Here is a 16,249-nt window from a genome sequence, read left to right on the forward strand (position 1 = left end):
GACATTTAGTAAGCTACGTTAGTACCCAATATGACATTTTAGTAAGCTACATCAGTACCTAGTATGACATTTAGTAAACTACGTTAGTACCTAGTATGACATTTAGTAAGCTACGTTAGTACCCAATATGACATTTAGTAAGCTACATCAGTATCTAGTATGACATTTAGTAAACTACGTTAGTACCTAGTATGACATTTAGTAAGCTACGTTAGTACCCAATATGACATTTAGTAAACTACATCAGTACCTAGTATGACATTTAGTAAGCTACGTTAGTACCCAATATGACATTTAGTAAACTACATCAGTACCTAGTATGACATTTAGTAAGCTACGTTAGTACCCAATATGACATTTAGTAAACTACATCAGTACCTAGTATGACATTTAGTAAGCTACGTTAGTACCCAATATGACATTTAGTAAACTACATCAGTATGACATTTAATAGGCTAAACTAGTACTTAGTATGACATTTAGTAGGCTCCATCAGTACTTAGATACTATAAACAACACATCCAGAAATGGAAGCTGAGTACCATTACTTTCACGGGATTCAGGACATTGATTAATTGACAGAAATAATCAAAGTTATACAAAAAGAACAAATAACAGTCATTCAGTTTTCAAGATAGTTTTGAAATACATTCAATTAACATACTTTTGGAAGGTTTCGTTAAAGTCTCAGATAATTGTCTTATTGATTTTAATCCTCCAATAGCTAAGTGATAAGTCTGTAGGTTTATCATGCTAAAAAAAACAAACATTGTGTAGCTTTGTGTTTAACAACATACAAATAATTGGTTAAATCTGTCACTAACTCACAGACACTGCTAAGAGTATGAAAGTAACCTCACATAGGAAACAACTGTCTTAGGTAATTTTGAATATACAAGTTGAAATCGGAATTTTAAACGTGTACGCTCCTTATGCGCATGTGGGTTAAGCGCCAAGTAAGAGGTTATTAGTGTTCAGGCATAGTCACATAATTTTAAACTAATGACTAAAGAGAGGGGGAGCTAACTAGTAGCATCCGTCGTCACACGGTTTGCCCAGTTCTTTGAACGGAATAATAGGATTGTCTGTAACTTTTATAACGCGCCTACAACTGAAAGTAAAACCTTGGACCTCTCGATCTCCAGCACAGCATGTTAACTACTTGGCCACACCAGGACCTTGAAAATAAAACATTATTTCAATATGATGTTTGTTAACTGATATTTATTATAAACCCATTAATTCTCACCAATCGTTATGTTTTTACAGCAGCTATATTAGCCCTACCAAGTTAAACATTACTTGTAATTTAGTTTTAAAATGGCCTTAAAACGTAATTACTAGAGGTTTTAAGATTTTTGAGCAAAAGTTTAAATACACCCATTATGCAAGTGCGAATGTAAATCTAAAATGTGTTGAACAACAACTTACAGAATTATGGAGTTCAGTCTGAAAAACAACAAAAAAAACGTCTGAAAATTTAAGCTGATTACTCTTTATAAAAGTTACCTCGAGATCCATTGAATAAATTTATATATGTGAATGAGTTAATTGTAATTTACGTCGAAAAAGTTAAGGAAGTAAAATTTATACGTAGTTTTGCTGATAAAACAATTTATATTAATGCTTGATATAACTGTAACTTCAAACTCACTTTATACTTACTTGGGTGTGATAAGTAACAAGAGTTATGTTGGGGCAAATGAAAAGTTATGACTCTATATGAACTAATATTAAATTACGATCAGAGCAAGCTAACTATTTAAATCAAAATAAAAATCAAACACCATGTCGTACTTCAATATATACACCTCTCTTCAAGCAAGTAAAGTTTGAATATACTAAACAAACATTTGGTAATTTAAAACAAACGTTTTCAATGTATTCCTAATTGGGACCTGGAAGGAAAAATTAAATCGACTTTTGTTTTATGAAAAACAAGCAAATGTACCCGTCCCCAGTGACGGGAAAAGTTTAAGTTAATCTATCAATTTAAATCATTTCATGGACTTTAAAAAGGTTACTTGTGTTGCACTCTTGGTTTCACTCAGAGTCAAAGCTCTGAGCTACTTATACCGCCCGCTGAATTTCCGTCATGCTAAGAGTCGCTCAACAATAACATACGGTAAATCTACATTTATATTATTTGAGTTACGTCACATTTTGAAATGTGAATGGTAGTGTGCTTAATTCCTAATAATTTATTGTAGAATATCCTGCTTGCGAAATAAAATTTGGCATCAACATTATTCATGTCTGTTCTCCCGTCATTTCAAAAGAGAATGTTGAGCTTAGCCTGCGTGCACAGTTTTTTAAACGGGAGACAGACATTTAAAAACCTCTTTCAATAATGAGTACATTATTAAACCATAGAGGGTGTAATATGAACGAATAACGTTAGTTTGAAAAAGTTTGTTTGTTTGTTTGTTTTAGAGCAGAGTCGCATTTAGTTATCTGCTGTGTTCACGGCAGGGCATCGAACTCCGGATTCTAGCGTTGAGTTAATAAACTTACCTCTGTCCCATTGGGGGACATTTGAAAGAAAACTAAATGTACGTAAACGTTCGTTCAGAAAGAAAACTATCAATACGGGATTTAATATTCTAATGTGAGCTTCATCTTCAAATCTTGATTTTTAGTTTATAGGTACTAAAAAAGATTAGTCTATGTATTTATTTATATCCCAGTATTTTATTTTAATACTTTTAACATTGCTATTTTCCAGGAATACTTACAGAATGACACTTACGTCACGAAACCGGTTGTAAAAGCTTTATTAAAACACTTCGAGTAAAGTTCAACCTCAAATCAGAAAAACTCTGGACGATTAGTGAATACAGTACAATTATCTGAATGAAACTCTGGACGATTAGTGAATACAGTACAATTATCTGAATGAAACTCTGGACGATTAGTGAATACAGTACAATTATCTGTATAAAACTCTGGACTATTAGTGAATACAGTACAATTATCTGTATAAAACTCTGGACGATTAGTGAATACAGTACAATTATCTGTATAAAACTCTGCACGATTAGTGAATACAGTACAATTATCTGTATAAAACTCTGCACGATTAGTGAATACAGTACAATTATCTGTATAAAACTCTGCACGATTAGTGAATACAGTACAATTATCTGTATAAAACTCTGGATGATTAGTGAATACAGTACAATTATCTGAATGAAACTCTTAACGATTAGTGAATACAGTACAATTATCTGTATAAAACTTTGGACGATTAGTGAATACAGTACAATTATCTGTATAAAACTCTGGACGATTAGTGAATACAGTACAATTATCTGTATAAAACTCTGGACGATTAGTGAATACAGTACAATTATCTGTATAAAACTCTGGACGATTAGTGAATACAGTACAATTATCTGAATGAAACTCTTAACGATTAGTGAATACAGTACAATTATCTGTATAAAACTCTGGACGATTAGTGAATACAGTACAATTATCTGTATAAAACATAGCTCCTAAATTAAACATATATCTGCAAACATTGGCATATCAAAATATCTAAATAGTCAATTTCATAATGGCATCATTATTTTACTTAAGCCAAAGAAACACGATAGCTTAAGAATAACTTCTTAAAATAAAGTTAGTAATTAAAATTTGTTCTGCAAAGTTACAAATAATATAATACATGTACGTGGAACCCACAATTTAACAGTTTAGGTTTGCCTGTCTGTTTTATCGAAGAGCTAGACAATAGGCTGTCTGTGCTCCGTGCACCTCGGGGAAGCGAAGCCCGTGTTTTAGCGTTGTAAGTTCGTAAACTTACCGATGAATCACTAGGGGACCAATTTAACACTAAAGGTATATAATCCGTGACACCCACGATTTAAGTGTAAATACTGTTAACAAAAAACTATGAAAAAGTAGGAGTAAGAACCAAAGCTAGAATTATTATAAACTCAATAAGTTCTGTAAATAAAACAAACTAGTAAGAATCTATTTGTTCAAAAGACATTGAACATTTTAATGTAACTCTTGTGGATATATTCTTAAGGTTTCTTCCTTAAAGTGACAACAATTTATATAATATATTATTATCAGCATAAAACAGCATATACTTGTATATTTCAATGCATCCCCGCTGGTGGCTCAGCGGTAGCTTTGAGGGTTTATAACGCTCAAATTCAGGATTCGATCCCTGTAGTAGGCACGGCGCAGACAGTCCACTGTGTAGGTTTGCTCTTAACAACAAACAAACAAGTTTTCTTGAGAATACTATAAAATATATTTACCCCTCCTCAACTTTTTTTCCACCCCTCACTCTTCTTTTTACCTCTTCATAATCACAGGCTACTTCAATTCGGCGGTCGGTGTTTCTTAGAACAACTGGATGGTGTTGCACGACTACGTTATTAGTAAATGTTCCATTTCCCTGTAATTACAAATGAATAAGATGAATTTTTGTCTCAGTTATTTCTCACTTAGTATTTGAGGATGTTTATCCAAGTGTTTGACACATTATAAAAAAAATAGACAGAAACAGAAAAACACTATTTATCTTTGAAATAAATAGAAACACATCGTTTTTATTAGTGAATATAAATCTGTCCTTGCTATGATAATGAACAAAACAAAGATTTAAGCATATTTCTTGGTTATTAGTTTACCAAAACCATGCAGACCTTGGTTGTTTCCCACGTTAAAAATGTGCATTGATGCATATCTAATAACGAACATGAATTATGTGTTACACCTTGAGGCTGCCTGAATGAACTTCGTCAACTCATCATGTGCACAGAAGGCAGAACTGTATTATGAATAAGAAATTCTTAGTGAAATGAAAAAATAATATATAATAATATCCAAACCACATCGTATCCGCTATATTTAATGTTGACAAGGTCTTTCGCCCAGTACCAAGGTTCCTCAGGTCGAATGGAATATGACAGATATAGTAGTTACTGAACACCTATTGATATTACTATTATCAAACTGAGTGAACAGAACTGGTACAGTGTGAACTGATATTACTTCAGCTAGGGAAAGGAGGAATTAGACAGGCATAACGTGGTCGACTCAATTCTGAGAACATATGAGTGAAAAAGAAGAGTATTTAGTAATATGTCAGCCACACTATATGTGCCATATTCAGTGTCGACTAGACCTTTCGTTCAATACCAGAGCTCATTCAACCGGCTAAGATAGGGCAGACATAGTATTAATTGCATAAACAACAACTATTCTGAACAAAAAAAAAGTTGTAAATGTTTAGTTCAGAGATTTCGTCTCTGGAAACGCCATCTTTGCTACCTGAGCTACATTAATAGGTTAGTCCTTCACGACTTCCTCTACAAGTGTCACTCTGAACTAGGCAGTTGTTGTTCATTTCATCTTTGTTGGTTTATGTCTAAAAAAAGATTAAGTATGTGAAATGTTAATTATTATTAATTTTATCTAAATCATTTATAATTCATTATTATGGTAAGGTCTAATAACGAAATGTTGGGAAAAGTTTGATCCAGTTATTATTTAGTTATTCTTTCCTTTAGGTAAATATTAAATAGTTAATATAGCAGAAATAACTTATAACTGTTAAATTCGTAAAATATACAAAGTAGGTAGCTATAGATATTTATGCTATAGTACTATAATTAAGCGATGGAGTTTGTATTAGGTAACCACATTTGCTCTAGCTAAATTAAATGAGATTTTGTATGAAGTTATGAATTGAATGTACAGTAAAGACGCAGTAACGTAACGTCTCGCTGTCAGGGGTCATTAATGTAAAAACACTTGTACTTTTTTGTAACTCATTTTATTAATTAGTTTTGTGTTAGTAACTTATAGATATATATATATTTACAAGCCTTCATGACGGACAATGTTAGCTAATCACAGGATTCAGAAAATCAGTGTAGTTTTTACGTCATTATCATCTAGGCTGTCTTTATGTTTCAGTGCTGTGCTTCACGTCAGGGTCAGGTGAAAGTTTAACCTCTTCTCCCACTCATCAGGTACAGTGCAAATTCAGGACCTATTTCAGATTACGACCATGCAAATGATGTGGGAAGAAGGAAGGGAGAAGTGTTGTCAACTACATTACTCATACAAATTAAAAGATAATGAGGTTTGACATTTTTTGTTCAACATTTAAAGAAATAAACACAGAGGGATGTTCAGTATTGACGAAACTTGTTTATTACAAATATCACTAGTAAACAATATCAAGCCAAAATTAATTTACAACTAATAAAAAAGCAAAATTAACAAAAAATATCAATATTTAGATGCTCACATATCAGAGAAAAAAATAAATTATTAAGATTAAAAACTTAACAAAAAGAATGTTTAGTAGCTGGTAGGTCTTCCCTTATTGTTTATGACCTACTGACTTACTGGGGCAGCACAGTCCACTCCTGGATGAGGGCAGCTCTGAGCTCCTAGACAGTTATAGAAGCAGGTTGTCTGCTTCTAATTTCTCTCCCTAGCAAGTCTCACACATGCTCAATGGTGGTATGAGGACTCGCGTTATCCTGCTGATACACGAACTCATCCCCGACAGCACCAGCAAAAGGACGAACAACGGGTAGCAGTATCTTATCCACATAACATCTTGCTGTCAGGAACCTTCCGTCCATCACATAAGGATTTGTACGCCCCTGCATCATGGTGGACAGTGTTACAGAACGAATATCGCTCTCCTTCACGTCTCCAGGCCTTCATACGTCGAGCATTTGAAGATACACAAAAATTGCTCTCACCTGTGAACAATACAGGGATCCGTTGCTGAAGAGCCCGGAAGAACGCCAGCCGGACTGTTCGGTTCTTTAGAGCTAGAACAGGGGCTCTAACTGGTGTTCCGGAACTGTGTCCAGCCTCACGAAGCTTGTTCTTGACCGTTGAGCAGAGCACGATACACGTACTCCAGTGGCTTGCTGAAGCTCGTTCCTGAGGCCCGGGCTCTGCTGGTGCTATTTTAATGGTTAAATTCCGCAGATGTCGATCGTCTACTGCACCTGTAGTCCTTCTGCGACCCACGCCTGGCCTCCTGGTGCATTCACCCTTGGCCTTGTGTCTGTGCCACAATTTACTGAGCACAGATTGTGACACTCCCATGACGTCTGCCACTTCAGTCTGAGTGTGGCCTTCCTGAAGCAGTCTGAGTGTTGCCTCTCTGAATCAGTTTGACTGCTCTGCAAACTTCAGTTTCAGTTACATAATTGGTTTTTACCAGCAAAAGTATTCAATAAACCGAACATTACCTCAACAGTAAACATTTTTCCTAATCAATCCAAACTAGCTTTTTGATTTGTAGAATTTAGGTCATTTTTCATAAAAGCCTATTACATAAGGAACCATTGGTGTATAAACTTGCAAGCCCTAAGTAGGATTAATGTAATTCTCTACAATAAACCAGCTAAATTGGAAAAAATTATAACCTAGAAATATACAAATTAAAACAAAGCTCATGATTCTTGTGGGTAGTGTATTTCATGGACCGGCACTACAAAAACAGATTTGATTAAAATATTGCCTGTACTAAAATATGATTCGTCCTTTATTACACAAGTATTCCAATTTTAATACAAATGGCAATTCGAGCTTGATGTTACGTAGTGTTGAATTATTCAGATCACTTAAAAGATCGTTTTTGTTGAGATTCTTTCCGAAATAATTAAGCTAGAATTGTAGAACTGCCGTTCTCCCTTCTTAAAGTATAAAGTATACATACTATTCAGTAAAAGTATCATAATAGTTAATCAACTTTCCAACTAATCATTCTAAAGTTCTTGGCTTCACATTTTCTTTAGGCCTTTAATTTATTAAGAATGAATCCACGTGTGATTGAACTTCGACTTTATAATATTCTTACCCAATTCTTAGTGCCACATATACGCCCGTGCAGCGGAAGTGTGATGGCGATTTCTCCTTTGTCCCCTGCCGTCACAGCATAGCATTCATTGGGATGACCTAGGGCGTAAACCCGCCCTCGGAAAGGAGTAGAAACTCGGAGGATAGCTGTCATTGATGTAGAGTCACACTGCATTTGGACTGAACAAGAATGTAGAATCTGTCATTCGACTTAACTTAAAACACGTTGCCTGATAGTTAAAACGCGCACATAAATACTTAATGAGTCACTATTCAAGTAGGAAAACAAAATAATTAAAACAAGCGATAGTTTTTAATTAAAACGATCAAACCTAGTTCTTTTATAATATAATAATGTATTTATTATTGTGATGTTTTATTAAGTGGTTTAGTATTATAAATATTTTATGCAGAATAACGATGCCTAGTTAAGTTGTATGAAACTTTCATTAATATATAAACACCACTGATATCCTGAAAGATCAATCTGGTTGTGCAAATCATGAAATAAAATTTCAGATAATTTAGATACTTATGGTAAGGTTATGGCGATCTGATATCATAAATGTAAACAAGGGCGTAATGTTATATTACTTATCAAAACCTCAATATGCCAAACATTAACTGAAAAAAAAAGTAAAGTCATGCTCTAAGATAGGAGTAAATATTATCATATAAATATACACAAGATACAGAATAACGTTCACGACGCATATAAGAAGTTAACTAAAACAACAGACTATAAAGGTAAGAGTAGTTAATACCAGCCCACGCACACGTACATACTAAAGAAATTCACATAAAAAAACAACATTTACTCACAGATTCTCAAAACAATAAGTCCCCTAATACTCTATAGACATACATAAACATGCAGTAATAAAGTTCAGTTAACAACCATCAACCAAACCTGAAGAACGTGTACCAAGTAAAGGACTAAACTTCATCCAATACAAAATTCTCATCTTAGACACAGCTACAGTTACAAAAGATAATTTACAGTCTAGAAGAAGAAAAAATATTTGTTTGTTTGTGCTTAAGCACAAAGCTGCACAATGGGCTATCTGTGCTCTTCTCACCACGGGTATCGAAACCGGGTTTCTAGCGTTATAAGCCATCAGACGTACCGCTGTGCCACTGGGGGGGGGGGCAAAGAAAAAAGAAAAATCCAAATAAAATGAGCAGTGCAGAAAGCCATGAATAATACCGCTCTTTTCTCCAAGTGGCTCAATGGTACGTCTGAGGGCTTAAAACGCTAAAAAGCGGATTTTGATACCTGTGGTGGATACAACACAAATAGCCCAATATTTAGCTTTGCGCTTAACAACAAACAATAATACCACTCCATCAGGAAAAATGTCCACCAAAACGAAGAAAGACGACAACATAACAAGTGTAAAACAAAGGTAATGCTACTATAATCAAAAACAAAGAGGAATGCTCCATCCATATCCAAACTCTAGTTGAAGATGGTCATTACGCGAATATCAAGTCTAATCCAATCACTTATACAGAGAAGAAAATTAACTAATTCCTCAAGAAAAATCAGAAATAACTTAGAGCAAAACAGACAAACAACTAACAGTACACACAACATCAACTCACACATCAGTGATTTATCTAAAATCCACACTCAAAGCTACTCTTTCTGTCACATAGTTTATTGCAAAGATTCCCCATACTATCTCTAGCATGTAAAAATAATATCACCTTTTATAAGTAAAACATCTCAGTGTGTTGGGAATTCAGCCTATTTTGTGGAGATTATAAAAGTAACAACGATAATAAAACAATACACAATGATCAGTTTCGCTGTATCCGACCTGTTCACTAATGTACAAATCCCTGACCTTCTACAAATACTGACCAACAGCATGAAAACGATAAAACTCTTAAGGAATGCAAACAACTTATAAGCTCTACAAAACTAGAGCTCACAATATTCTGTTACAACATGAAGATAAACACTACGAACAACAAGAATACTTATATGTAGCCCTAGCCATGGGTTCGCCCTTATCACCAGTACTCCGTAACCTCTACATGAAGCACTTTGAAGGTCATGTCCTCAAACAGCCGCTCTACGACCCAAAATCTGGCTCGAATATGTTGACAATATATTCGTAATCATGGATACACGCTACAGACAAAATTCAAGAAATCGTGAATCACCTGAACAGACATTCTTCTGCGATAAAATTCAGAATAGATATAGAAACCACAATCAACTCCAATTATCCAATCGTTGAGGTTACAAAGACACATAATTATTATACTAAAGGAATGAACAGAAGACCCATAGACACAGGTAAATACATCGATTATATAGAGTCGAGTACTTTATATTTAAACGATTTTAAATACGTAAATCAACAAGTAAATTTACAACTACGGCCGATAAAAAGTCACAGTAGAACGAAAAGGACTACATTTTGATGTTATTTGGCTTTTTGTCAGTAGTGTGATGTCACTGAAAATTGACCAATTTTGTGAAGGATATGTAACAGCACTTTCCGACGCAAAATATTCATTTACTCAGATCATAAAGACTTATTCGAATTGGGGATTTGGAATTTCCAAGACAGAGATATATATCTTGTAACTAATGACTCTAGAAAACAGAGTAATATGGATCAACTTCGGAAGGACCATTCAGGAAAAGACTAACAACAAGTCGTATCTTTTCCCTGGTAAATAAAAATACGGCGTCTTGTAACATTAACTCAAAGATCAGTGGCAAAAGCCGTCCAAGTGACTCATGCAATAATACAGTACGCAACATAACCATGAGGGATCTCAGTTTGGAAACGAAATCAAGAGGATACGAGTTTACCAATATAAGGTTTCCAATCGTACCTCTCGTTCAACCATCGCATACCTCAAGCAGCTGGAGAATCAAACGGGTATCAAGACATACTGATCAAGTCGCTTATGTATTTCTATGCGATTGGATTGTTGAAACGGACGCTGGGAAACTGGCATCCTGGTACACTTGATAGATTATGGAAAACACGCAGAGAAGAGTGGTGTGTTTTAAACATTACAGCCTTACGATATAGCCTTTCGCAATAGAAACTACACTGTAGGGTTATTATAAAGACGTACGGTTGAAGAATAGAGTATGACAGGACGTCATGGATTGCAATGACGTGGTGATAATCCAAAATTGTTTTAATATAACTTATCTGATCCTTTGGAAATCAGACACTTCATCACTGTAAAGATAGGCGTCATAGACTGCTTAGTTTTCAGAATAAGCAAGATTTGTGATACCGATAAAACTAAGAAAGTAGAAAAACATAATACGACAACCCTCACTTGACAATAATTATCCACAACAGTTGATGAAGAAAAAAAATAAAGAATATAAAAACGAATGACAATAAGGAAGAAAATTACAGACATATTCTTATATGTCAGAGGTCTCTCTGAAAATATATAGAGAATGTATAAACAGCATAAATCAGAACGTTATTCAAAGGCCACAACACAATACAATCGCAAACGATATACACCAGGTCGTTTAAAGGCTCAATACTAAGAAAAAAACACAATTTACAACATTCCCTGTGAATGTGGCTTCAGATACATTCGAGAAACAAAAATACCAACAAAAGTTAGAATTGAGGACAAATATCGACTTACAAGTCTCGGTAATACCGATCTATCTGCCATAGCCCATCGTGACAGAAAAGACCCTACGATAAAATGGAATAAAAGTAAAATAATAGGACATGAACCACAGATGAGAAATAAAAAAAAGTAAGCTTTCTTTCACCTAGATGATAACACACACTCATGCAACCTTGCATTGAAGTCAGCAAAACCTAGACAACCCTCTTTAAAACATTCAAATAATTAGATCATTCATGTTCTAATGGGTAACATACCTCTTGAAAATATTCGAATAGGTAGATGATTGCAGTTCTAAGGGGGATATCCCTCTTGAAAATATTTAAATAGTTGGGTGACTGCAGTTCTAATGAATGAAACCACAGTCGAGTGGATAATTTACCAGAATTTCTATAAAGAAAGATCCAGAATCGAATTTTGGACACTACTAATACAAAAAAAAATCCTTGGAAGGACTTCCTTGAAGATGGCAGCAGATTTAGGGCAAAATTACGGACTTGGGAAGCCCGAGGCAAATTTTGTAGGGGTCTCAGAACTGAACTTCATAAATAAGTCAAATACAATTCAATACTATTTACTAACTGCAGTTACAGCAATACACAAACACAACAGATGGATAGATAATATAGAATATATAGAATGGATTAACGAGATTCCCACTGCCCCTATCTACTATCTAGCGAAACCACAGCCAAGGGAACGGGCTTGGAAAAATCAGCGGGGAAAGAATCTAAAGTAATGTCAACGATATTTTTATTAAATGGCCAAACAATATTTATGAATAAACAAGTTGTAGGAACATGTTAATGAAAAAAGTAGAAAATAATAGGTTTATATGAAATGATAAAATCACTGTTGTTATGTTGACACAGATGCAAATATATATGCTTTTCAATGAGATAGCCAGATTTTTTATTATATCTTTTTCTTTTAGTCGGGAGGCCTCTTAGGTGCGGGGGGAGGGCAATTGCAATTGCATCCATTCGCCTCCTTAATCCAGCCCCGAGAAGATTAGCAGCCGAAACATAGGATTAAAACTAATTTGTAATTAATATCTAGTTATAAAATAGTAATCATATAAAAATTGATACGGTTAAAAAGTTATTAGTTAATAATTTGACTTACGTGATCGTAATCATGAGAACAATTAAATTAATTTATCTATGGGACTGACGTTCTGTTTGTTTGTTTTATGAACTTCGCGCAAAGCTACTCGAAGGGAATCTTAGCTAGCTGTCCGTAGTTTTAGAAGTGACAGACTAGAGGGAAGGCAACTAGTCAACACTAGCATCTGCCAACTCTTGGGATACTCTCAACCAACGAAAAATGGGAATTACCGTTACACTTTAACGCCTTCATAGCTGAAATAACGAAAATGTTCAATGACGAGACTTGAGCCCGTGATCCGCAGATTGCGAGTTAAGCGCCCTAACCACCAGGACATGCCAGGCCCTACATGTTCAGAAGCACTTGCTAATGAAATGCATATGAACAGGACAGAAACGTAGGACATTGTGCATAAGTGTTCGGGGTCTTTAAACATAGAGATATGGAGTGGATATAGGTTGAGACTAATTATAAAAATGATCGACTTGTGATAAAGATGAAAGCGGGTTTATGAGGTCTTTAAAGAAACGGGGTCTCAATCTGGTTGAACGATAATCATAACATTCTTTTTTTGGACATGTTATTGCCCAACAAGAAAACTCACCGCTAAGAAACAAACATTTGATATCCTAGCAAATTTGTTTCGTTGCAAGGTTAGCTTTCCATACCAAACCTTTGGTTTTAGTTTATAAAATTCTACAGAAAAAAAAATTTCTCTAATTGCATACTTTTCAACTTTAAAATATGTTAAACATTGTCGTATTAAGCTTAAACCACATAAAGAAAATTCTAACAGAGTTTTGTAAGAAAATATGTTAAGACTTGGATACTTCAAGACATAACATGATTGGATATTTCACGACACAATGTTGTAAAATAGAACTTTTCTGAGACGAAAATAAGATGTTGCGACGTGAATACTTCTTAATGACACAATATTAAAGCCACTATAACTATTTATAATGATATAACGAAACAACTAACGCAAGAACGACAGAAACTATGTTAATAATACCACAAGTGTATGGATTAAGGTGCTCGAACCACATTGGTTTATGTGCTGGAACTGATCCAAATGTTTTGCAGCAAATAAAATGAAGACTTAGCAAATCGATGTTTATACATTCATTTCTAATAGGGTGCCCTCCCCCAGTGGCACAGCGGTGTATCTGCGGACCTACAACTCTAGAAATCGGGTTTCGATATCCGTGATGGGCAGAGCACAGATAACCCATTGTGTAGCTTTGTGCTTAACTTCAAACAAACAAAGTCTAATAAGGTCTTAACGTAGAGACAACCAAACCTAATACACGTGTTATATTTTATAATATTTTGTTGTGTTTTGTTTTATAATTCAACTAAATTGGTTGATCATTATAGAGGGCAGACCTCAATGGCCATAACAAACGCATTTCCCCTACCAATCATAGGGGAGCAAAGCACAGGAGTCTAAAAGTTTCCATTACCTCCTGCCTCCTAATGGCACAGCAGTAAGTCTACAGACTTATAACGCTAGAAACCGGGTTTCGATACCCGTTGTGGGCAGAGCACAGATAACCCATTGTGCTTAACTACAACCAACCAAACAAACCCTTATCCACCCAAAAAAATAATCAAGAAGGTGAAAAAAGAAAGGAAAGAGAGAACAGGGTCGCTTATCCTGGGATCATGTTGCACAATTTCTTCGTATATATTGTAATATGTCTACTGCATACTTCAAGTAATGATATAATAATAATAACGCTATTTTCAACCATAATTCAGTTGTATAAGATTACAGAGTTATCCACAGTAACATCTTGATACTTCTACCGAACAACTAGAAAATTCTAAACATCGCTTCTAGCTAGTCAGCTAATCTAGAAGTCTCCACATTTAGTTGGAACAACTAAAGAAGTTAGGGTTAATAATAGTAGCCCACTACGACAGGATGGAATTTTCGTGGCTGTACATGCATAGGTCTTCTGTATTGGTATAAATAGTTCTACGCGTATGCTTTTCATTATTTCCGCCACCTAAGGTGGACGGAGGCTATGTTTTCTCCCCTCTGTGTATGTGTGCAATTGTCAGCAAGATTTCTCGAAAACGACTGAATGGATTTGGAGGAAGGCTGGTATACCTTTGGATTATGACCAAACTTAGAAGTGATTAGTTTTTAATGGTCAAAGTCACAGCAAGATTTCTCGAAAACGACTGAATGGATTTGGAGGAAGGCTGGTATACATTTGGATTATGACCAAACTTAGAAGTGATTAGTTTTTGATGGGTCAAGGTCACAGCAAGATCTCGAAAATCCAAAAACATCCCCATCTGTTAACATGGGGACCGATTTTTACCACTATTTTTGCTCTATAACTCAGTCAAGAATGATAGGATTTTAATGAAACTTGGTGGACATATGTAGAATATTATTCCTCATTGTTCTGACAAAAATGGTCCATGTTCTTTGATAACGACGGACATACAGACAGAGTTTCGTATTTTTTGAGAGCCGAATATGATTAACGCTGCGTGGCGGAGGCATGCGCTCTTCTGAGTTCCCCTCTAGTTACGTTTGTATCAATCACCACTATGGCAGAGGAACTGCACTGTAATAGTGGAAGAGAAAAGCTCCCCCACAATTTTGCTTTCGTCTAGTGAATGAGAAGGAGGATGGTTCCACTTCCTAGGTTCAAACCACATTGTACCCTCGAAGCAAAAATTCCACTACGCAGGCTTTGCATAGTATGTTTGCATCACATTATCCCCTGTCTCTTATTAATTTCTATTTCCTCGTCACAAAACTTTGAATAACAACATTCATTTCCAGAAAGAACTTTGTTTTGCATATTTGCGTAAAGCTATACAAAGGTTTTCTGCGCTATCCTTCCCTAATTTTGAGCTGATAAAACTTGAGGGAAAGCAGTTAGTCAGCAGCCTCTTCTCCTGCTAACTGTTATCCTACTTTAATCGAATAGTGGAAACTGACCGTCACTCTTATAATACATCACGGCCTTAAAGTGTGAAGCGAGATCTTACGGCAACCGAACGCGAACCTTGGTTCCTCTGATTTATCGTACGGCGCGCTTGGTCTAAAGAAAGTTGTTCCTGTTTCTTTGAAGTTAATCACAAAGCTACACAATGGTCTATCTGTACTCTGCCCACCGCGGTTATCGAAACCCGGTTTCTAGCGTTGTAAGTTCGCAGACATTCCGCTATGCCACTGGGGGCCAGTTGTTCCTGAGAGTAAAAGAAAGAAAATCTACCAATACTATCTCATATAAAGTTCACAGTACAAAAACAAAATACAGAATATTCTTACTCACAAATGTAGTATATTTTTAACACACCTTTTGTTTCATAATTCTTGTGCATTTTATGAAAAACGGAAGCAGTTTAAAAGGCGTTTGAGCTTCTTACATCAGTGCCTTAGCACTGGTTGAATGCTAACGCCATCCTTTCCAGGTTGTTGTTAACCATGTTAGTTCTGCTACATAGTGAAGTACAATACACTTATAACTTATAGTTAACCTACAGTTTGACATTCGCAACTTACAAAAAACAACAAGAGAGGTTTAATGTGTTGTGACTAATTTGGAACGCCCCCTAATGGTTCACAAGAAGACTCCAAACACAAAAGACACAAATGAATACACAAGACGTGTCATCGTTCACA

The 16,249-nt window shown here is 35.3% G+C and overlaps 1 protein-coding gene across 1 annotated transcript in view; it reads right to left on the reverse strand.

The window, feature by feature from the left end:
• The window catches only part of LOC111087472, an 18,569-nt gene extending 2,520 nt beyond the window's left edge, over positions 1-16,049 (reverse strand). Inside the window, exons 1-3 of the mRNA XM_022394205.1 lie at positions 15,924-16,049; positions 7,856-8,034; positions 4,275-4,414 (exon numbers count right to left, since the gene is read on the reverse strand). Of these exons, the coding sequence (XP_022249913.1) occupies positions 4,275-4,414; positions 7,856-8,034; positions 15,924-15,948 (344 nt within the window). The 5' untranslated portion in view covers positions 15,949-16,049. The remainder of the gene's footprint in view (positions 1-4,274; positions 4,415-7,855; positions 8,035-15,923) is intronic.
• Between the last annotated feature and the right edge of the window lie 200 nt (positions 16,050-16,249).

Source organism: Limulus polyphemus, unplaced genomic scaffold (assembly GCF_000517525.1).
Source record: "Limulus polyphemus unplaced genomic scaffold, Limulus_polyphemus-2.1.2 Scaffold2194, whole genome shotgun sequence".
NCBI lineage: Eukaryota > Metazoa > Arthropoda > Merostomata > Xiphosura > Limulidae > Limulus > Limulus polyphemus.